This window comes from Pleurodeles waltl, chromosome 1_1 (assembly GCF_031143425.1).
Source record: "Pleurodeles waltl isolate 20211129_DDA chromosome 1_1, aPleWal1.hap1.20221129, whole genome shotgun sequence".
NCBI classification, from domain to species: Eukaryota; Metazoa; Chordata; class Amphibia; order Caudata; family Salamandridae; genus Pleurodeles; species Pleurodeles waltl.
In genome coordinates, this window is record NC_090436.1 from 81,962,014 (window position 1) to 81,986,372 (window position 24,359).

The 24,359-nt window shown below is 41.8% G+C and overlaps 1 protein-coding gene across 4 annotated transcripts in view; it reads left to right on the plus strand.

Annotated features, from left to right (window-relative positions):
* Positions 1–24,359, plus strand: part of SPMIP6 (sperm microtubule inner protein 6) — a 189,310-nt gene that overhangs the window by 108,891 nt on the left and 56,060 nt on the right. For all 4 annotated transcript variants that reach the window (XM_069215898.1, XM_069215670.1, XM_069215752.1 and 1 more), the window contains 2 exons: positions 7,247–7,439; positions 12,850–12,939. In XM_069215898.1, coding sequence (XP_069071999.1) covers positions 7,247–7,439; positions 12,850–12,939 — 283 coding nt within the window. The remainder of the gene's footprint in view (positions 1–7,246; positions 7,440–12,849; positions 12,940–24,359) is intronic.

The following is a 24,359-nucleotide window of genomic DNA, read 5'->3' on the forward strand; positions in this document are numbered from 1 at the left end:
CCCAGATAGTTGTAGCTTGATATGATCCCGGACATAGATAGATTAAAATTGCATAGTGTATACCCAGTGTTCACATTATTAGACGGGCACCACTGGCAAGGTTAAATTCGAAATGCAAGGATGCCGGCAGATAGTAATGTTTCTTGCATCCAAATCATTTCCTACGTGTTTCAACCATTAAACTGCCTTCCTGGCTCAACAGCCTTCTTCAAGGCTATAGGATCCCTACTAATTTTGCTAACCATCCGGTGAGGCTCAATGTGCTCATACCTGTTACTAATTATTTAGTTCAATAGAGCCTATTCAGGGTTCAGTCTTTCTTCATGACCATAGCGAGGGGAGGCCCTTCCTTTTAGTCAAACATTTGTTAAGGGAATGCACCTGTAGATCCCAAGGGCCCAAATAGAGGATCCACAGACACATTACCTTGACGGATTGTCACTGTTGCTGCCCCCACTCTAGGAGCAGCTCCAAGGACATCTTCACACTTATCTTCTATTCAGTTTGGAAGGCTATTATAAGAGCGTCAGTGCTTCACCACATCTGCACTTAGTCAACTCCAGGGCTTCATCTGGTAAGGCGCCTGCCCTCCCCTCTTTCTTCTGCGTCAACCAAAGGTACAATAGCGACACAATGGCCATTGGAGGAAAACTACACCTCCTCCGGGCTCAAATGCTTATTACCACCCATAACTCAGCCCATCTCTTCTCTTTACTTCGTAACACACAGGTCTCTACTGGATTCCATGTCTTCCAACAGATACCAATAGGATCCCTCCGTCAAGGTTATGCTAACGCAGAAAGGTTCCACAGCTCACAAGGTGGACAAAAGTCAAGCAAGCTCCCGTCGATCATACACTGAGGACACAGCGGCGGACTCGGGCCCCCCTATTTTTGAAGCCTATCTGCAATACTTTCTACAAGAAATCAAAGAAAAAGTAGCCACACTCCAGAAAGACCTGAAGGACAACTTGAAAGAAGTGCAGCAGCACCTGTCTATGCTAGGTTCAAGAGTTGATGACTTAAAGCACACACTATAAGAGCCTGTGGCGGAACTCCACAATCATGGCTGCAGAATTCTTGCTCTTGAGGAACATTATACGGACATCACTCTCAAGCAGGAAGACCTTGAAAACAGATCCCACTGCAACAATATTAGGATCGGGGTATACCTTATGGTGTGAAGGGGCCAGATATTTAGGCCAGTTTGTTCAAAGTCTGCTCCACCATGTCCATAATCGGCTGGATGACCTACCAATACGATTGGACCGTGTGCCCAGTCCCAACCCCAGGGGCTCACAAAGGGAGGCCGCCAGACATCCTAACGAGTTCACTTTTTTGACAAGAAGGAAGATCTCATGCCTACTGTGCGTTCTTCATTACATATAGCATTTGAGGGTCACAAACTATTCTTCTTCAATTAAAATTGCACCTGCCACTCTACAATGAAGGATAGCTATGAAGGCTGTCATGGACTACTTGCACTCACATGACATCCCCTATCAATGGGGCCACCACTTCCATTAAATATTCATCTCGGAGGGTCAAAAACACATGGCCCAGTGACCCAAACAATGGAGGAAGCCTACAGGATCCTAAAGCTCCCCATGGACAACTAACCTTGAACAGACAAAACCTGACCCCAGCGCAAGGAGATTCTGGACGTACCTAGTGATCGACTAAAAGACAATGCAGGCACACTTCGCCGCCACCAAAGGAAATTGCCCAAGCAAGGCAAGCTGCCATCAAAGAAGCAGAGAAGATGAGCAGTAAGGAAATGTTCCTGCCACTTCACGATGACTCAGAGGGATCCTTATTGCCCAGCACTAATGGGTAACAGTCTCCCAACCAAGGCCCAATTTGACAATTTGCCAAGACAGCAGTAGTAAAATCGTATTACAGGTGTTGGAGAGGAGCAGCGATCCAGATCCCTGACTGAAGATGACCATCGGTGACAGAAGGGAACTCTTATGTTTTTATTTGTTTTCTATTACTGTTCATATTACTCACAATGTTTATGGGATAAATATGTTATGCAAATTTATAGAGCCTTGTATCACGTGGGAGGGTCTCCTGGTGCTGAGGAGATGTGAGCCCTAGCCAAACCTAGGGCCTACTGGGACTACTCGACAAGCCAGGTCTTCAGCTTCTTTTGCAATTCAAGAAGTGAGAAGGAGGCTCTTCTGTGTAGTGGCAAGTCATGCCATGCTTTAGGATTGATATAGGAGAAGGCTGTTGGAGGTCTTGGTCATGGAGAAGATTGCACTGGAATTGGAAAACAGCCTACGAGGTTGACTGGAAACCTTAGACACTAACTCTGGCCAAGACTTTAGGGAGCTTACTTGTCCCGCTACCTCAGGGTGGTGTGACTGATCCCAGAAGAGGTCTTTCAGCTCTACCCAGATGAGCAAGATGTCATAGTTCCCTGGTGGGGACTCTCCACTGATCACTCAAACCTCACTTGCAGGGCTGTGGCAAATCCCTTTGCTTCCAGAAACCATTACGGGAGTGAGAGGGCAAGAGGAAGGGTATTTTAGTAATGTACTTTATTTTGTTTATTTATTGCTTTCCTTGCCAGTCAGTTTGATATGGGTGGCAGTATGTGTTTCCTATCTAAAAATTAAACATAGTAAAATCTAAAAAGGGGGAAGGAGTTGACCCCTCCCGGACACCACAGCTCAGCGGTCTGGATTCCAGTGAAAATAATGGTAAAACCATGGTTTGGTCTCTTCCTTTTGTGAAGGATGAAATCTGTTTTAGAGCCAGGCTATCAAACCCTACTCATGAAAAGATTTTAATTAGTGTTAGTGGTTCTTTGCTTAGCTCAGCTCAGGAGCTCACCTAAAGCTCCCTGTTCATTATAAATGACAGAAGAGAGAATTTAGATGAGCTACAGAAATGCAAGTGGAAACAATGAGAGGGTTGTTATTCTGGTCCAGTTGAAGTTTGTAAAGCTTGGTGTTGACAAGGTAATGAGAACAGCTGGAGTACACCTTTCAATAGAGGTATCAGCATCAGCACGAAAATCTATCCCCCCTTATTCATGAGAGAAAAAAAGATGATTCTGAAGTTACTGGAGAAAAATGGAGGTAGTCCCACTGTGCAAAAGTAGAAAGAGGAAGGACATTAAGTGAGAGTCAGCTGGACTTCAGAGGTAGAATAATAATTTCTGCATTTTATTAACAAGTATAGCAAACACTAGTCCAGCTGCCTGTCAGCGGTAAGATCCATGGAAAGATAGATTCACTAGCGGCAAGCAATGCTAAACCAATCTACTTGCATTTTATCAGGTTCAAGAATCCAGGTGGAAGAGGGTGGAGGATCTGATGAAGTTGAGTCATGGAGGGAATGGATTCTGATCTTCTAATTTAAGGTTCAAGAAGGCAGGGTCCACTCTGAGTTTACAAAAACCTGCTCTGTGAATAATTTATCTTATCTGGATAGCCTGAAAATCTGACCTGGATCTGGGCTTCTTGCATCTATGGTGAGCAGGCCTGACTCAAACTGACACTCAAGACGTAAACAAGTTGTGATCTGAGCGAACATAATAAAATATCTTGAAAGGTGATAGATACATACAGACATAAATGCTCAATGCTTTACTTTGTGCAGACTGACCAGTGAATGAGAACATATGCCCAAAATATCCCTGTAGCTGAAACCTTGCTTGAAAGCAACGTAGCGTTGTACAAGTGATAGGGGACTTTGGTCTGTGTCATGATGTTGAAGAAGGGATTCAAAATGTGTACACCTGTTGAAGCATGTGCCATAAATAAATAGCTCCTTACATGCACCTAAAGCCACAGTCTAACATGGCCGCCAGATATACCTAGCCTACTATTGCTGATTATTGACTGTTCCAGTGCTGGTAACTGACCTCCTAGTGTTGAGGGAGAAAAGGGTGACTGAGCTCTCCAACTCCTACTTGACCTACTGATTAACAGGTTGCACATGTGGCAGATTGCTATTCTTACAGGGGCCGCAGATCTTTCTATTTTTCCAGGTGCTGCAGGTCTTCCTGTTCTTACAGGGGCTGCCGATCTTAGTATTTGTGCAAGAGCTGCAGCTTCTAGTATTCTTACAGGGAATGCAGATTTGGTCATTGTTACAGGGGCTGAAAGTCCTAGTGTTCTTACAGGGATTGCAGGTCCTAGTATTGTTACAGGGAATGCAGATCTGACCATTGTTAAAGGGGCTGAAAGTCCTAGTGTTCTTACAGGGATTGCAGGTCCTAGTATTGTTACAGGGGCTGCAGATCTTAGTATTCTTACAGTGGTTGCAGTACTAGTCAGCTCTTAGTATTCTTACAGTGGTTGCAGTACTAGTCAGCTCTTAGTATTCTTACAGTGGTTGCAGTACTAGTCAGCTCTTAGTATTCTTACAGTGGTTGCAGTACTGACTATGCTTATTGTGAGTGCAGATTGTAGTGTTCCGGCAGGGGCTACAGATCGTAGTATTCTTACAGGGACTACACCCCTTAGTACTCTAGGGGCTGCAGAACTTACCATACTTATAAACGCTGCAGGTTTTAGCATTCTTTCAGGGGCTGCATATCTTACTATTCTTACATGGGCTGAAGATCTGATTCCTTTTACAGGGGCCACAGTTCTTAGCATGCATACCTTACGGTTGTTACAGATCTTTGTAATCTTGTAGGGGCTGTAGATCTTAACAGTCTTACAGGATTGCAGAACATAGTTTTCTTACAGGAGCTGCATATCTTAGTATTCTTAAAAGGACTGCAGATCTAATTCTTCTCACAAGGGCCACAGAGTTTAATATACTCAAAGTGCCTACAGCTCTTAGTATTCTTACAGGGGTTGTAGATATTAGTATTCTTACAGGGGCTGTAGATATTAGTATTCTTACAGAGGCTGTAGATCTTAGTATTCTTACGGGGGCTGCAGATCTTAGTATTTTTACAGGGGTTGTAGAACTTACTATGCTTATGGCAACTGCAGATTTTAGTGTTCTTACATGGGCTGCAGATCATAGTATTCTTACAGGGACTGCAGTCACCCCTAGGGTAGGCCCTAAACGGCCATGGAGAAGAGTGAGTCACATTTTAAAAGTTGGACATGTACTTTTAAGTTTTACATGGCCTGGTCATGAAAAATGTCAAGTTTAGTTTGCCATAAAATAACATTGGGTTATTTTTATACATTTGATAAGTGATAACTTTTGTTTCTTTGCGAGCAGGTAGTAATATCATCTTTGGTGTTTGAGGCATTGTAGTTTAAAACTGTTTTGAACTGTAATGTCGGATTTTAGGTCATATTCCTAAAAATGACACTTTTAGAAACTTGCCATTTTCTTGCCCTAACCGTTTGGTGTCTGCAGCCTGCAGCGTGGATCCTGGTTGACATGACTAGGTGTAGTTGGCAGTTAGACTTTGTGGATTTCTCCTCTGTCCCCTGTCACACTTACACTTAAAAGACTCTGTCTCAGCTCACACACAGAGTACTTCACACTAGCCTGTTGTGCCTGCAAACAGACTGAGACCAGGGCAAGGAGGAAGAACATTCCATATACCACTGTAGGAGGAAGACTCGAGAAGTTTCTTCCACATCAAAGTGGGCACCAGGTATGAAAAGGGGACCCTCGGACCCATTCTTCAGTGTTCTCCTAGACCTGTAGATATCTACAGAAGAAGGACTGCCCAGCTGTCCTGCTGCATTGGACCTCCCTGGAACTGCAGCTAGACTTGCCTGAGGCTGCCTTGCTGTCTGAGAAGGAAGATTGGACCTTCACCCTTCATCCAAAGCTGAATTGACTCCAAGGGTCAGCTGACTGACCTCCTATTCTCAGCTACAGGGACACAACACGCTCCAGAGGCCTCCCTGCAATTGTCCAGCAGAACCTGCTGCACTGGACCTGCATGGACCTGGACCTGACTGGGCACTGCTGGTCTCTGCTGGAGTGAGGTCCTGATCCCCAAGAGGTGCCTCCCAGGTCCTGTCCCATGGGGTGGCATGGCTGAGCTCCTCCTTGATGAAAAGGAGAAACCCATAGGTTTTGGGCTCTTTGCGACCGTGAACAGGCCTGTTTGTGTCAAGATCTTGCTCCACGTGCATGGTGACCACCAATATGAATCTACAGCAACTACCGTCCTCAACGTCTGACAGGATCTTCACACTACAGCGGCGACTGTCATGACACTGGGCCTGCCCTATGTGCTACAGCATCAACCATCTGTGATGCTCTCCATGCTCCTCGCGGCTTCCTCCACCGCAAACTGAACTCTTTGCGTTGGACTTTAGAAGGTAACTTTTTCAGGGGGATTAACCTTGTCCCTTTATATGGCCCGCGCTGCATCGCGGTCAGCCTGAACTTTTGACGTTCACCTGGTTTTGCACGACCATATAACCACAAGTGGCGCTTTCTGCTTTTAAGTACTATAGTTACCTTAAATGTTTGAAATTGTATGTCTCCAGTTCTACTGATTGGATGTTTGTCATTTTGGTGTCAAATAATTTAATACATATTACTCTATTTTTCTAAATTGGTATGTGGTTTTTCTTATGTTGCATTTTCACTTTATTACTATTTGTTTGCTGAATAAATACTTTACACATTGCCTCTAAGTTAAGCCTGACTGCTTTTGTGTCAAGCTACCAGAGGGTTACGCATAGGTTAATTTAGTGACTTTTTGTGATTCAGCATGATAAGGATTGTGGCTGTTGTTTGAGTAGGGTTTTACCCCCGCCCCAACCAACAACCCAATTTCACACAATAACTAACAATAATAATACTGCGTAACACCACACCTCCTAATTGCAGTCATGTTAGTACCTCATTGGGAGCATTACCCCTGCCACTGATTGCTACAGGAAGAATGTTGTGAGAATATACATTACCAGACGTTACTGTTTTCCACAAGACACTTTTACTGCAGGACGGAGGGATACCACACCGAAATTTTACATGTTTTCACTTTCTCTAAACTGTTTTAAATTGTTTTTCTTGTTCACGTTTCTCTGTATTATCTGGCGAAATGTGCATGGGTTAAAATCACGGGTGTTATAAATTACTACTCCAAGCGTGGCCACAAATAACTTTTGCATCCTATCTAATGATGACCAGGATGGGTACCTTGGCTGTAGGGATGGTTTCTGGGTGACATTGCAAACATAGGATGCAGAACCAGCCTCTAGGGTCATTAGTTGTGCAGATACAACTCTCTCTTCGAGCCTAAGGTCATATGACAATACACTGATTTGCTCTGTCCATCTTCCTTCTCATTCCAGACAGAGACGCCGTGGTAGGGATGCTGAACGACTTATCTAAACTTCGCTCAGATTTGTTTGGAGGCGCTTGCACCACAGGTTACTGCAGCGCCTCCTCTGGGCGAACCTACATGCTGAAAGGGGTGGACCCCCGGGTGGATCCGGCACCAGCCAATGAGAGGCGTCTGAAACTATTAATGAACAAGATTGCCAGGTACTGCAAAGGAATCTTATTGGAACATATTTCAAGAGCATGTTATCAGGATGGGACAAAATTAGCAAAGGCCAAAATGCAAGTCTTGATGTGTTTAGCTCCTAGGATGTGTCATTCTGCATGCCCTAAAATATGTCTTGTTACACTACTGAGCTGTGGAGGGGGAGTGTCAAACTTCTCACTATGTTAAAAATGACAGGTGGCAGGGGGTTGTCCCCTGACCTTCTTCCTCTGGGACTTACACCTCCTTGTGGGGCACTCATTAGCATCAGGGGCCTGCACATCCTTATTTTATGGCCCATCATCAGTTTCGACGGACCAGATCTTGGGAAATTCCTCATTGGTTCAAAGTGGCTCGTCTGATCTGCTGTATGCAAACTCTTACATTAAACACGTCTTCCAATAATAAAAAATAACGTTTAAAAACAAAAAGTGCGCTGCAATTTACCAATTATATGTAACTGACCCATATATAATTTACACTGTTTGACGCACTGCGGATGACCTCACATATTGCATCTATGATGACGTTTCAAATCTACGGCAGTGTAAATTATACTTTTGTCAGTTATGCATAACTGACAAATTTCAGTGGTTTTTGTTGGCCTTTTCAGTGAATTTCTAAGTTTTTTTAAACAAATTTGCTCTACTTTCTAACGTCTTAGTACAATAAAGTAATATTGTTATTGTTTAGTTCTTCCAGTTTTTTTAAATTAATGTACATTTCGATGTAATTGTATTTCTTTAGTATTATTTTTCTCTCAAAATGTTTCCTCTAACTTTCCATTAATGTGTATCTCCTTAAAGTTCTCTTTCCTACAAAACTAGTTTTCCATGATTTGGTTTCCTCCAGTGTGGTTTCTCAGTTTTTCTTTTTTTCCCATTAATTCACATACCTCAGTTGTCTTCCCTTTTAGGAAACGACAAAGGAGTCCTAAAAGCTGTCCATGTCCTTTACGATCTGACAATATTGCTCATAAGTCTTACCGGCCAGGGAGACTCTCACATTATTTTATTTTCACATAGTGGCTTACTAATACTATTTGGGGCAGATTTTTCCCTGTGCCCCTTCACACACCACTACTGCCACCATGTGTGCTTTGTACTTACAATACGGCACATCATGGCGCAGGATAAGGGGCAAGAGCGTCAGAATTTCTGGCACTATTGATGTACTGTGCAGGGTTGGCATTAACCCTGAACAGTGCGTAGGGGCCCATTGTAACCAATGGTGTGCCCCCTTTTAACGCATGCTCTGAGTAGGTGTTAAAAATGCCTAAGAAATGATGCAAATAAATGTTCTAGATCACCCCCTGGCGCAGGCATAATGTGGTGCAAGTGGTTATAAAGTGTCACAATGCATACATTGTGCCACTTTGTAAATCTGAAACTGCGTTTTTGCCATAATATCACCACATTAGCATAAACAAATGTCACTAATGTGGCAAAATTATGGCGCAAAGGGCTCTTAAATCTGCCCCTTAGTGTTGTAATAGTGACAACATCAGACAGGATTACATTAGTGGCCACCCTCTGCAAGTTTAGCCGCAGTAAATATGTCAGTGCATTAGGCAGAGTTGCCAGTAATAATGTAAAAAAGGCTTTGCCAATTTGGAATTGCTTTGCTTGTGCAATACATAACAGTCGTAGCTGTAATACTCCTGGTACCAAGGTCATAATGTTAGTAATATTTATCACCCAATAGTAGATTTAAATATATTTTGGAAATTCGCCATTTTCTTAAACATTTGCTTATGAATTCTGAAACATACATTTTCATCTTGAATACACTGTTTTGAATGTACGTATCAATCAATAAATCGAATTTGTAGAGCACGGCTGCATCACCTGTGAGGGTCTCTAGGCACTGGGGGGATAAATTGTCAGTTCTTCTTTTCGGTGAACATCCAAGTCTTGAGGTCTGAACTGCTGGAGCGATGATGAGGCTCTGAGGCGCAGGGAGAGGTCACTCCAGGTCTTAGATGCAAGGTGGGAGAAGGAGCGGCCTCCACTGTTTGCCCAGTGGATGCGACGTGTGGCTGCTAGGGAGAGGGAATCAAGGCAGAGCTTCCTGGTAGGTTGGTGGAAGTTCACTCGAGTGTTGAGGTACGCCGGTCCTTCATTGTGTAGCGCCTTATAAGCGTGGGTGAGAAGCTTGAACTGCCGTCTTTTTGCAACTGGGAGGCAGTGGAGTTTCCTTAGGTGAGGGGTGATGTCCGTCTGTCTGGGGAGGTCGAGGATGAGTCTGGCTGCAGTGTTCTGGATAATCTGGAGTTTTGGCATGAGTTGGGTGGTAGTTCCGACGTAGAAGGAGTTGCCATAGTCTAGACTGCTGGTGATGAGAGTTTGTGTGACTCTTTGCCTGGTGTTGGGTGGGATCCATCTGAAGATCTTCCTGAGCATTCGGAGGGTGAGGAAGCATGTGGAGGAGATGTTTTTGACCTGTTTCTTCATGGAGAGCTGGCTGGTGTATGTATATTTTAATTCAACCAAACAAAAGCTCCTAATTTGTCATGCTGGACTGCATACAGGAGCGCTACTGACAGGTAGCTGGAGAGCTACCAGCAACTCATGAGCTACTTGTTGGAGAAACCTACCATAAATATACACTCAGAAGGGTAAAAGGTCAGCCACAGGCAGCACTTGGCTGTTGTAAGCATCTTTCACATATTGTTTAACCCAAATTACATCCATCAGTTGTTGTAACTGTCATTGACGATGTATGGCATATCGCCTGTGTATGGGCTTTTGCCATGTCATTGGTACAGTAGGAGCCTGTATGCAAAGCAGCGTAAAAAAAAATATTTTTATCTTTGTGCTGTGCCACTGGGATCATCATCTGTCTAGAATTTCTCTACAAAGTTGTTATTTCATATTGAACCTAATGTCCTCTAAAGCACATCTTCTATCCCATAATTTTAGCAAGCATAGCTCGAGCTTAGCTTGGTGCAGGTGTTCACTGCCAATCACATTGGAGGAACCATTCAACTACTGTCCGAAAAAGATCTTGAATTTTAATTGGTTGGTGAACATTTTTTCATCATTGAAATAACAAATACAGTTTTTGTTCCCTTTTGGCTATTGGTTCTTCAGCAGACTGAATTGTGGCTTACAATTGGCAAAGGAAATGTGTTAAAATTGTGCACTGGCTGTAGTTTCCTGGGGAATGCAGAAGCCCCAGTATAGTGTGAGGCAGCCTAACTGGGTGGCTGTGCCCAATTCCAAATACCTTGAAGACTCTAGTGGGGGTGGACTGTAGTTACCTGTTATGGTGGCATTAGTTTGACAGAACTCTTGACTTCTACCTGCAACAGCTTCAAAGGTGACCCTCATGGCGATGTGTAACCCAGTAGCTAGGTAATGTCAAAAAGCCCATGTCCTGAAGCCACATGGGGATTAGAACCTATAACGCAGCTCTAGGCACAGGCCTGATAGGTAGCTTAAATCCTATAGTCTGTTCCCAAGACACATTGTTTGAGGTCAAGGACAACTGATTCTCATGTTTATTTTGTCCCCTGGAATAGAAGGCTGAAGCCCCAATGCACAAACCATTTGGCTGACACTTTACAATACCACATTATGGATCAGGGAAGGGCAGTGTTTGCAGTAAAGTTACTATTTGGGTCTGTATGTTAAGGCTGTTCAAACTTATATTTCTGGTTCATTAATGCAAAACCTTTATTATTAGGGTGAGCGCTCTAAGGATATGTTGTAAGCTCTGACTGCACTACTGACAGTGATTCCAGTATAAAAATGTGTACACACGTTTGCAAAGTTCAACAATATGAGGCTCCATATAATGCTTCCAGAATGCTCTCTGATTAGATGCTAATATTTGCAGACTTCAAAGCAAGATTGATGATTCTTTGCTTTCAACTAAAACATTCACAAAAAATGAAACTAGGAAAAAAACGTTTTGCTAAACTACAGTGGAATTTTAGGTCCCATTGTATGAAGCATTATTTATCAAAATGTGTTGATGTATGCTAGTATCTCCAAAAATATTCATAAGGGAAAATCAGCTTGACCAGTTTCAACAAGATTATGGGGAAACATGAAAATAAGCAAGTAGTGGCAAATCCAGTAGGCCTGACATTGTAGGTCAGTGTAGGTTTTGTCAATGTGTGTCTCGTTTTGACATGGTTTTTGGAAAACTTTATTGTTGTGGGAGCTTCTGGATAGATGGATGGATGGATGGAGGGATGGGTTGGGTAGATAGATAGATAGATAGATAGATAGATAGATAGATAGATAGATAGATAGATAGATAGATAGATAGATAGATAGATAGATAGATAGATAGATAGATAGATAGATAGATAGATCTAGTAAAAACAAAAGGTCTTAGCTTACGTCAGACCTAATTATTGGCCCAATTCTTAAAGAAAGTCACAAATGTGGACCCATTGTATATATGTCATTGCATGAGTGCAGATTTACAGCTTTTAAGAATTAACAAGAATTTACAGAAATAGGCTAGGAAATCATACTCCTAGAAATTACTTGTGAACTGTACTTTAGCACCATAAAGTATCAATATGTAGATGTTCTCATGCGAAAATCTGTTGAGCGTTTACAAGTTCGTTTTTCCTCCAACTACTTTTGCCCCCAACCCCGGAACAAGTTTTACTTCTGCACTTGTAAGGAGTAAATTTCAGCCCCAGTACGTAGATGTGCAGAGAGGTGGAAAAATAAAGGAATCATTAATATTCAGACCCATTCAGACTGTACTACGAGCCCTAATCAGAGAGGCTATTATCATAGCTATTATGTATTGAGATTGCTGCCATAATTTGTTTCAGCACTACATGGCACCAAAGAAACAAGTGGATTTTTTTACAGGACAAGTACATTTATGAAGCAACATGTCCCACTGACAAGTAGATATTTTTTTTAATTCCACATCCCTGCAATTTGTGACCACCCCATGATATGAATGAGAGACTGTGCGTCCAGTTTAGGCACAATTTTTTAATATATATATATATACGTGGTTGCTTTATGTGACTTTCCCTACAGCATCTTGGATGTTTTTAGATATAAGTATTAACTTTTTATGGCTAGATCTTGAATTGAGGACACATATGTCCAGTTGTTGCACATCCTTAAGCCTCATTACAAGACTGGCGGTTGAAGGGACCGCCAGCCTTGCTGTGACGGTCGAACCTCTCACACTGTGGTGGTCCGACTGCCACGTTAAAACTCTGGCGAGCAGACCCAGCAGGGGACCACCGTCCCTGCTAGGAACATGATTCCCAACTGGGTGACGGTGGTTGGAGTTGTACTCAGCCAGGTGACACTCCGCTTTCCACCAGCCTTTTCATGGCGGGACCCTACAATAACTAAAAACAAGGATAATTTCCATTGAAAAATATTTGTTCATCTAACCAGGGGTTTGTATGTGTTTTAGGGGAATTCCTCAATATGATCCTATGGGTGAAAACAAGAAGCTTGGACCTCCTTTTCATCTGCCAAAGTGTATTCCCTTTACCACCGCTAGGTAAGCACATCTGACTTATTAAATAAATAGTAGTACATGCTTTTCCTCCTGGTCTGATTTAGGAGCCTTGGTACTGAAGAAATATCAATGTCCTGTAGGAAATTTTGAATTATGAACATTTTGGCTTGGTTTGCTCTATAGACATGCTATATACATACATACATACATACATACAAACAAATCGGTGGGTAATCCTTCCTCCACTCTTTGGATAAGGACATAATTTAGCTAGTGGACTCTCTTCCATATGTAGCATTTTCTCCACAAATGGAAGGATTTTCCTCTACAGTCCAATTATAAATCAGGCCTCCAGGGCTGAAAGATGATAGGAATAGCCTTGAGAGATGAAACTTTGAAGCTAACCAGGGAGTATTCCTCAGTGAAAACTTGCATCCGACTTTCTGCTGATGCATTGATTTTGGGGTGAGAATGTATTTAGAAGGAAGAAAAGAGAAGGTTTTAGATCGCGTGTTGGAGAGACTGGTGAGGTGGAATTGATGGAGTCACATTTATTGCACTAAAACAGTAATGTTACATTCCTCATGATTAGCCACCAGGTGTTTCTTCTTGGCAAAGTTCTGAAGACCCCCTTTGTTTTGTTTGCCTGACCTCTCCCATTCCCTTTCTCCCTCTTTGTCCCCACCCTACATCTTTGCTTACCAAATATTAACCAGGTCATTGTAACTCGTTTCTGATTCACTGGTCTATTCTTTCACCTCCTTATGTACCTTTCTCTGAAGCTAACCTGACATTTTCAGCTGGAGAACTTCAACAAGTGAATGCAGCAAAAATGTCTATCCTGAATGACTACCTAGCTTAATATCCTCCAAACTTGCTCTGGCACCAACAGATAGGGTCAAATGACATATTTTACGCAATAGCACCATTTCCACAGAAAGTACCAAAATGCCAAAAGCTCAACCATATTCCAAGCAATTCCTGACCATCCCTAACACTCCTAGGATTTTATGAGGTCAATATCTCCACTAAAGCTTTGGAACTTTGGATAAATAAAGTTCTTTGCATCACAGTGTTGTTAAAAAAGCAGCTAACCAGCCAGGAATATAAGCATCAGTTCCAAAAATCTAGGTATGCAATGACACATGGCCCATTGTTTTGTGTGTATGTGTTGTGAGAATGTGTATATCATCTTTCCCCACTTATAATTTCCATTCAGTTTTATTTTTCCATTCTGTCCCTTTAAAGAAGATCTAAAGACTTATGTTATGGAAGATAATCAGGGGTCATGGTAGGAGGAGTAAACATTACACAGAACTCACAGTACCAAGCTGCAGACAGAAGAATCCGAATACCAGTCTTATAACCTCTGCCTTCTGATAGAGGAAGTAATCATCTCATAAAGACATTTAACAACAGAGGTGATGACATGCCTGAACAGGAGCTGTGAAATCCCAGTAATAGCATTAAATGTCCTCCAGCACCCAAGATTCTGGTTCAACAGCAAGTCACTCTAATATTTGATTTAAAATGTGTTAGAAATGCAGTCCATTTTGTCTCTAAACTATCAGCGTGTGTACACTCTAAAATCTTTTTTATTTGGTAAATAATCTCAAATCCCCAAAGATAATAAAAAAAATTCATGTTAAACTCCCAGAATTCCAATTTTAGTTGTTAGCGATACACTTCTTGCCTCCAAATATACGTTTGTCATTTACATCAGTTACTCACAGGTACTACTGTCACATAAGGACGGATTACACTTTATATCAAATAATGGGCATTTATCGTCATCCCACGGCAGGGATGCTTGGCGAGATTAGCCACACACTGTGCAGTTTAAGTACCATAAACTGTCTTGGTGAGAATAAACATTTGCAGAATGCCTCCCGAATAACCTACATGTCACCTATCCTAAGAACTCACAACACAGGGGTACGAACCCCCCCAATCCTGGTCTGTATGTTATCTGTAAATCTGTGAGGTACCATGTGGCGATTTGCATGCCTGTAAGGCTTAACATATACATCTAACATATACTTCTAACTACACTTATTTCAATAGCATGGACTGTCCAGCATCAACTGAATTAGGCCTACAGACTTGGCCAGGTGATCACAATCCATAAGAATGGGCTATTGAATTAGACAGTATAATCAAAATTGTTAAACTAAGCCTACAGACTTCAACGCTATAGAAATCTGCCTTAAGAAACCTAAAACAACCTTTAGATAGACTTAATGCATTTTAAACATTTAAAAAGAGTCCCTCTCTTAAGCAGCAAGCATAACAGTGCATGTTCATTATACCTTTGCTGATACCAGTCGCCAAAATTAACTTTATTGACTCCACAATCACTACATGAAGTTTCCTCCCTATATAACAAGGTACAGAGTCACTCCACGCTGCCCTACTTTGCACATGCGCAGCTATTCTCTATGTGTGTCCTCTGCAGCCTACCAGGAGCTCCTAGCTTTAGCTATCCAAAGGTCCAAAGGCCTCAGGGTAAAAGGTGGCCATAACAGGTTGCTTCTGATAATGTAATGCTTCCAGAGCTAAATTAAGGATGTGCAAATACCAGAGGTCAAAAAGCAACAAACTGGGAGTTTTGAAAACCCATCTCCCTAATATCCACTGTAGTAGGCGTTTTGGTTTCTCGCTTGCCTATAGGCATCTACATAGCTCAAACATAGTCGGAGGGCCAGTGTCGCGCTGTGTTTATTAACATCAAAAGATCTCAATCGCAGTAGATCCCATAATGTAGATGGGAACACGAACAAAAGGTGTGCATGGCACAGCTCTTAGCTACACTGCCTTCCTGTGCTTTCTAGGTTGAGACACAAGTAGGTCTTAATTTGAGCCGGTGGGAGCCCCCAGCAGTCATATTTGGGGACTGGCACTTGTTGTCAGGCATCACACATTTACTGAGAGCAAGAGAAGGAAAAACACACAAGGCAGAACGACGGAGGAAGAAATTGATGGAGAAAAAGTCACAAAGGAAGAAAGCCAGGACCTTTAAGAGTAAGATACAGGGTCCGGGGGTGTCTGGTGGTATCTTAAAGAGGCATGAGGTGGATCTGAGTTTTCCAGCCTTGGTATTCGGCGCACTGATGCTTATTTGCACCGGTCGAGGCCTTCTGAGCAGAGCCTTGGGCACCAGCACTCAATCTTTTACAAATGTTGCGCTGACACTTGGTAGGTTGATGCCCTGCTAGAAGAAGACTAACCAGACCCTCCCAGTCTCATCTTTCTTTCCTCACCCTTCCACACAAGTGCAATACTGTATTTTTAATCTCAGAAAGCTTTGCTGTTTTGTGTTTAATTGATGTGGTATTATTCTCCTGTTAGAAATAGACAAATAACAGACTACAAAAAGCTGTTAAATAGTTTATTAATTGCACCAGTGTAGCACAGATTTGGTAGAAGGCATTTTGTTCAGTCTTAATACTTGCAAGAAAATATTTTTACATTTTCTGCTGATAGCAATCCTGGCAACTACCCCCATTTGGCAAAGCGTGGACGTTGCTTCAGCCAGTGCTAGATTGTACCCAGTTTGTTTTCTGTTTCACCACCTTACATCAAGTGCCATAAGTCCTCACAGCAGATGCCACTTAATACGGCACATGGTATCCACACATTACCCACATTAGTCACATAGCATCCACTCAGGGGGAGTGAAGGATGCTATTTATGGGAGACAGTGTAGGTTTTACCAAGGAGTGCAAGTAAAAAGGCCTCTATGCATCTGCATTTATTTAAGACTATTGGCTTTAATATGAACATGGCAGTCCAGACCGCCATGCCGGCGGCAGCGGAAATTACCGCCACCGGGCTGGCGGTCTGGACCACCATATAAACAACAAGGGAAGACCGCCACAGGCGGCCCTCCGCCACTGCCAGGAAGCCTGACGATGGTGGATTTCTCTATCCGACAGGGCAGCGCTCGGTATTCCCCACCAGGGACAGGCTGGCAGAAGGGGTGCTCCGTGGCCCCCCTGGGGACCCTGCACTGCCCATGCACTTGGCATGGGCAGTGCAGGGGCCCCTGTGCACAGCCCCGTTGCGCAGGTCACTGCCCGATTTATGGGCATTGACGACGGCTCCATGTGGAGCCGTCGGCAATGTCCTGGCCCTGCATTCCGCTGGGCCGGCTGGCAGAAACACTGTTTCCACCCGCCGGCCAGGTGGAATGTTGTTTATACGGCTGGCGGGGTCTGAAGGGGGCTCGCGGTCTATGTTTAGACCGCCAGCATAAACACGGCGGGGAATCCTGCCATGTTCATAATGGCCCCCTATGTCATTACTGCTATCAGCAAAGTTGTTGTGTTTGTTATAACCACATTTGCACTCTGAACCTGGACTCTAGATTTGTGGCTTTTCCATGGTGTGCCCACAGGAAGGGCTGTCTGCTGAAATTGTATTGAATGTCAATTTCTCTACAACCCGCCTCCCTCCACAACAGTGCCCACAGCCAACATGCTGACTTCTCAAGTGGATAGGGCACTGGGGCCTAACACTCTGGCCAAAATAAAACATGGTTTTCATCTACAGTAGGATTTAATTATAGTTGTCTCTTAAATTAATAATGTGTTGTTATTTTATGATTTATAGTATTTTATTTTGAGAAATTCTCTTTTGTCTTACTCATATTTATGTGCTTAGGCATATAATTATCTCTTTATTATAAGGACTGCTTTCTTAATAATTTAGCTATAGGGAAAGAGAAAGTCGAGGGCTGCATGGGAAAGAGACTTGGGACACCCTATCTCTAGCTAAATATGGTATTAGTGTTGCGCACAAACTAAGTTTACCTCTAACAGTCATGGCCATGAACTGTTACATTATACATACTTGCACTGCTCATTGGCTAAGCTCAACCCTTCCCGGTCACATTGATGCCTAAATGTATGATTGAACAGGTCGACTTTGCTTACTTAACCTGGGGCTGTGCCCCAATCCACGCATTCTGGGTAACTATCCATGCCACTCTATCACACATGGGGCAAATGCTCACTCCGGACCCACTGCTAGCCCTGCTTGGGTATGTGAAACCCCTACCTTTAAGCATAAGGCGTTTTATGGCACTTGCACTGGTATTAGCCAAGCGTCAGATTGTCCTCCATTGGGGCAACAATGCACTGCTCACTAAGACAGCCTGGCTGCAAGATATGTCTTACTGCAGTACAACCAGTGAACTCTACGGCTCTCTGCAACCACTATCGCCAAGGCCCAAAGACATATGGCAGTTACTCAGGAATTATCTCTTGACGTTGAACCCCCCCCCCAGCTGGAGATAATGGGGAAGCTGCAGCTTCTTTCCCACGATGCACAGGCCTATATTTGACAATGTTTTGCATTCAATTTCCTTTACTGCTATGCCGCCATGACCTGTTGCCCACCCTGGTCTTTTTTATTCCCTTACTCGTCTAGTTGGCATGCCATGCCATCCTCTCTCCTACACTTTTCTACCATAGCCAACTCCCTTCTCTTTCTCCTTCTGGTTCCTTATTTCATTGCTATATTTTGGAAATGTCGTATATTGTCATTACGTTATTCATTTCTGTAGCCCCTGTACTTCCTGATTTTTTCTGTAAAATACTTTAAATAAAGTTTTTAAAAACTATAGGGAAATACCTAATATGTCTGTAAGATAATCATTATTTAAGGCAACCAAAAAGTACATATTGCTGAGTATTTCTGTAACTCTTCTAGGATAGTTGATTGTTAAGAAAAATAAGAGTGCACTTTTAGAGAGTCTGAATCTTGTTTTCTAGCTACTTCCAATGATTGAACCAATGTCGTTGCTTTATAAAATTAAATTTTCCTTGACGCCCAATAACTGAGTGACATATCTAGATTTATACTGACATCTTAAAACACATATGCCAATCAACCTCCATCATTAAAGTTAAGGTATAAAGACACATTGTATGTTATAAACTTAAATGTTTGTGCATGTTTGGATGAATTAGACCCTGATTATGAGAGTGAATTAAGAACATAAATATGTCACAATTAAAAAACCATTGGAAACTTAATGATGTCATGTTCTGAACTTCAGGTCATTGATTCACCCAATTCAGCAAAAATATTGCCAGTTCAAACTCTCTTGCGTCAATGATGAAATTATTAACCTAACAACTGGTAAACCAAGATCATTTAATGGATGTATTTATGTTAATTTTAAATGCTCTCGTTTAAGGTGGCTTTCATTTATTGGTAGCAGTACATAAAAGCTTTTGTGCTCGAGTAATTTAGACAAATATATTCCATTGTGAACAATTAACTTTATTATCTTTAAAAAAGGCCATCTCTGCCATACTAGTGGTCCCAACTAGGCGTCTGGATACATGAACCATCACAGATTTGACTAACAATTTCAGTATTAATTCTTGTCCTGATCCTGCAATACTGATTACTTCTGATTTCTGATGCTGCTGTTTTGGTTTTGACATCAGATAGAACCAAATACAAACATTTGCAATGCAATGAGTCTCGCATATTTCAAACAAGTTAATTGTCATCTTTTGACAACAGTGCCCACGAGCAAAAAAGAAAAGATAACTTGAGAAGAAACTGAGAAAAGACGGCTTGGCAAAATAAAATAAAGTTCGCCTTAAAAAATAAAACTTTATAATTTTTTACCTGCTGGACATGTTTTTGCCAGTCACAAGCCTTCTGTTTGCAGGGCACTGGAAGTTAAAAACAAAAAATAGTACCTTGATCACATTGGGAGCAGCGGACGAGCACTAATTAAGTTGCATCAATTAGTGCTTGATCCCTGCACCACACAGAGAAACTGAAGTGATGCCATGCATACTTTGACAAATTACAAAGCTGTAAAGAAGAGTGCCACGCAAATCATCAAACGGGCTCCAAGCCCTTTACTGAACACAACAGCGTCTCTCATACGAGATGCATGCGCCACCCTAAAAACTAACACATAAAAATATGGTTCCCCTCAAAGATGGGTCTTTAAACCGGATCAAAAATGCTGATGATCTTACTGGTCATTGCTGTTTGCTAACAAGAATGAAAAGAAAAGTAAAAACAGGCACAAAAAGAGGGTAATGTAGGTTAAATTCAGTCAGTAAACAAGTACTGAGTAACACAGGCACACACTGTTCAAGATTCTAGTCTGTCTATGGAAGATGGTGATGTTGTTTTAAAACTAAATCAAGACTTGTCTGCTGTTAATGTTGATGCAAAGACCTTTTCCCTTCACAGAGGCTCATCTGTCCTTCCCTTTGATGCTATTAAATCTGCACAAATACATTTGTCATCAATAAAATTATTGAACATGAACCTCTCACTTATTACAACCAACAATCTCTCTATGCTTGTGAGGAAAATGGTGGTAATGGGTGAGTGAAAGGGAGACAATTATACAATGACAACAGATCTTGTCTTTCTAGATCTTTTTCCCGCTCAACATTTAACATTTCCAGTATTCCTTCAGGATATTTTAAATATTTGAAATTCTATTTTTCCTCTGTGGACATTAAATTCCAATGATTTGGTGAATGTAACATTTGAGAAAGATATTAGTGATGTGAACCTCACTTTTTTCTATAGTCCCTTAAAAAAACAGATTTTGAAATTAACTTTTCATTTTGCACCTCCTTATAATGGGATTTAATTGAATTCCTATTAAGGTTTCTTCCAATCCTGCGTTAAGCACCAAAGATGTGTTTTTGATTTGATTTGAACTCATTCTCTGGGGAAACGTTTAATACTATTCAATCTATTCATTGGTATATAATAAGTGAAGCCCTAACCAAATGTCAAGAGATGTTGTTATGCCAGAAACCCTCTAATTTGCTTCAAATAATCAGTGAACTGAATACAGGCAGGCACGCCAGAGGCTTTTGTGTTGTCGGGGCCAAAGTTTTGTGGGCCTCTCTTTGGTTTGCAAACCAAAGGGCAGCTTGCAAGGGGAAATTAAAAGCACAGAATTTGGCAACATCAAGTTGTGTTGACCTTTAACTGCATCAAAAGGACTACTTCAGGTCTACTTTTGATGATGGCTTGGATAGAGATCTTTATAGGAGCAACTCATAAGTGCACAAAACCTGTTCCAGCTGGCAGTGGAATGCTTGACTCTTGTTGTTTTCTTTATATACCACAGATTTGCCTGCTGCGCTATAGAAAATGAGATTGGTGTAGTTTCTCCAAATTTGGTTGAAGTGCTGTTACCTTAATTATGTGTGTGGATTATATAATTTTATATAATTTTACTTAACTTGACATTTATCATGCTGTTGCAGCAACCTGATGCAATTAAGCTGATTCTCATAACTTAATAATTAGTCACATGTTATGGTTTTTGGAAAACGGTGAAGAACAGCTCCCCAAAAATGGTTTATAAAGTGAATATATTTAGAATTAGTGACTGAATATCACTGAGGTAATTCATGTGAATAACATGGATTATTGTTCAAGTTACTATACTTGCAACCATATCAATCAATATCATTCATCGTTGCTGATTTTTGTTGGTAAAGTAGTTTATAGACCCTTAATGCTGCTCATCCATATTTCAGCCTAGTAATACTCTAAACTTGTCACTTCAACTACTTCACTGGTCTAAGTCCCCACATTGATACCACATTTTTGACTGTTTCTGTTAATATATTATCTCTATACTTGCTGTAGTTATTATGTTGATGTTTTATATCCACAATATATTATTTGTATACATGATCAACTCACATTACACATTGTGGCCTCTTCCTAGGGCCATGCATACAAGTGAGTCTACTCCTGAAAGTTATTGTTATATAGTACTTTATTTGGGGATCTAGCAAAGCACTGTATTCCACCTGGCTGTAGCCTTAGAGTGTTAAGGACATCAAGATACTCGAGATGGAGAATGGTTTACAATTCGGTTGGTAGAGGAACCAGTCAATAAGCCAACTTCGGTGAGGGACCGGGGATGAAAATCCCTTGTCATTTTTTAATAACTGCAGTGATGGAGCATTGAATGCGAATCAGCAGAACCATGGGAAGCTAGGATTGGAGAAGGTGATTGTCAATATTGGGGAGCTGCCAAGTAGGTGATCAAATAAATGCATGATGTTTCCAAGTAGCATATTGGGTATTCCTGAATGGAGAGATGAGATTTTTAGAAACCTCCTGAATTTGAGAATATTTTTAGACTAAACTTCAGTGGCAGAATGTTTCATAGAGATTATCCCTGTACATGGAGGGATCTTCCTCCAGATATTTTACATTGTTGGGTATCTGTGTTCTGAATGTGATGTAAGTATGATCGGGAGGCTCTACCAGTTGTCATCTATGAGTTCACTGAGAGATGTCTAATTACATAGATGCAGATTTGTCAATCATGGAGGTGACGTAGGACATTAACCCCTTCGCTGCCAGGCCTTTTCCCCCTCCTGTGCCGAGCCTTTTTTTGGCTGTTTGGGGCAGTTCGCACTTAGGCCCTCATAATTTTTTGTTCACATAAGCTACCCACGCCAAATTTGCATCCCTTTTTTCCAACATCCTAGGGATTCTAGAGGTACCCAGACTTTGTGGGTTCCCCAGAAGGAGTCCAAGAAATTAGCCACAATACAGTGAGAATTTCGTTTTGTTAAAAAAAATGGGAAAAAGGGGCTGCAGAAGAATGCTTGTGGTTTTTTTCCCTGAAAATGGCATCAACAAAGGGTTTGCGGTGCTAAAATCACCAGCTTCCCAGCTTTCAGGAACAGGCAGACTTGAATCACAATTTTTCAACACAATTTTGCCATTTTACTGGGACATACCCCATTTTTACAATTTTTTGTGCTTTCAACCTCCTTCCAGTCAGTGACAGAAATGGGCATGAAACCAATGATGCATCCCAGAAACCGAAACATTTCTGAAAAGTAGACACCATTCTGAATTCAGCAAGGGGTAATTTGTGTAGATCCTACAAGGGTTTCCTACAGAAAATAACAACGGAAAAAAAATACATTGAAATTGAGGGGGAAAAATCTGCAATTTTTCTCTACGTTTTACTCTGTAACTTTTTCCTGCAATGTCAGATTTTTTCAAGCAATATACCGTTACGTCTGCTGGACTCTTCTGGTTGCGGGGATATATATGGCTTGTAGGTTCATCAAGAACTCTAGGTACCCAGAGGCAATAAATGACCTGCACCCTGCCTTGGGTTTTCATTCTATACAGGGTATACAGCAATTCATTTGCTGAAATATAAAAAGTAAAAAATAGCTATCAAGAAAACCTTTGTATTTCCAAAATGGGCACAAGATAAGGTGTTGAGGAGCAGTGGTTATTTGCACATCTCTGAATTCCGGGGTGCCCATACTAGCATGTGAATTACAGGGCATTTCTCAAATAGACGTCTTTTTTACACACACTCTTATATTTGGAAGGAAAAAATGTAGAGAAAGACAAGGGGCAATAACACTTGTTTTGCTATTCTATGTTCCCCCAAGTCTCCCGATAAAAATGATACCTCACTTGTGTGGGTAGGCCTAGCGCCCGCGACAGGAAATGCCCCAAAACACAACGTGGACACATCCCATTTTTTGACAGAAAACAGAGGTGTTTTTTGCAAAGTGCCTACCTGTAGATTTTGGCCTCTAGCTCAGCCGGCACCGAGGGAAACCTACCAAACCTGTGCATTTTTGAAAACTAGAGACCCAGGGGAATCCAAGATGGGGTGACTTGTGGGGCTCTGACCAGGTTCTGTTACCCAGAATCCTTTGCAAACCTCAACATTTGGCTAAAAAAACACATTTTCCTCACATTTCGGTGAAAGTTCTGGAATCTGGGAGGAGCCACAAATTTCCTTCCACCCAGCGTTCCCCCAAGTCTCCCGATAAAAATGGTACCTCACTTGCCTTCTGGAAGTGATTACAACTATCAGAGCTGGATATAGAAGCAAAAAGGAAAATGATAATCTATTCTGCTTTGTATACTTCTTTTCCACTGTCCTAATACAAACACCACAGAACACACTTGGTGAAATTAACAGTGCATTAACTGACTGAATATGGGGGTGGGTCACAGGCATAAAACATCACTACATAAACTACAGGTACGTATGTCGGAAAGGGAGCGGAGTGTCCCCGACTTTGAACTAGCGGCCAAATTACAGTGAGTTTACTGATGGTTAAATGGAACAGACAGTACAGAACTAAAGAACCTGACCTAAATGATGGTGGAAACATCTGCAGTAAAGTGCTTGATGTCCAAAAACATGTTTCCCTGAAATTAATACACACAGCAAAATATTGTTTGGGAAGGGCATTGCTAAGGGCCAAAAATAATACAACATACATGTTGCAATGTTACCATAATCTGGAAGAGCAGGTTGATATAAATGCATGGGGAGGAGAAGGGGTTCACACATTCAAAGACCAAAAGAACATACTTGTACAGTGCTATGCTAAAAATGGCTGGAATATTTCTGGAACACTTATATGGAACTAGTACTGGACTAGGAGGAAATA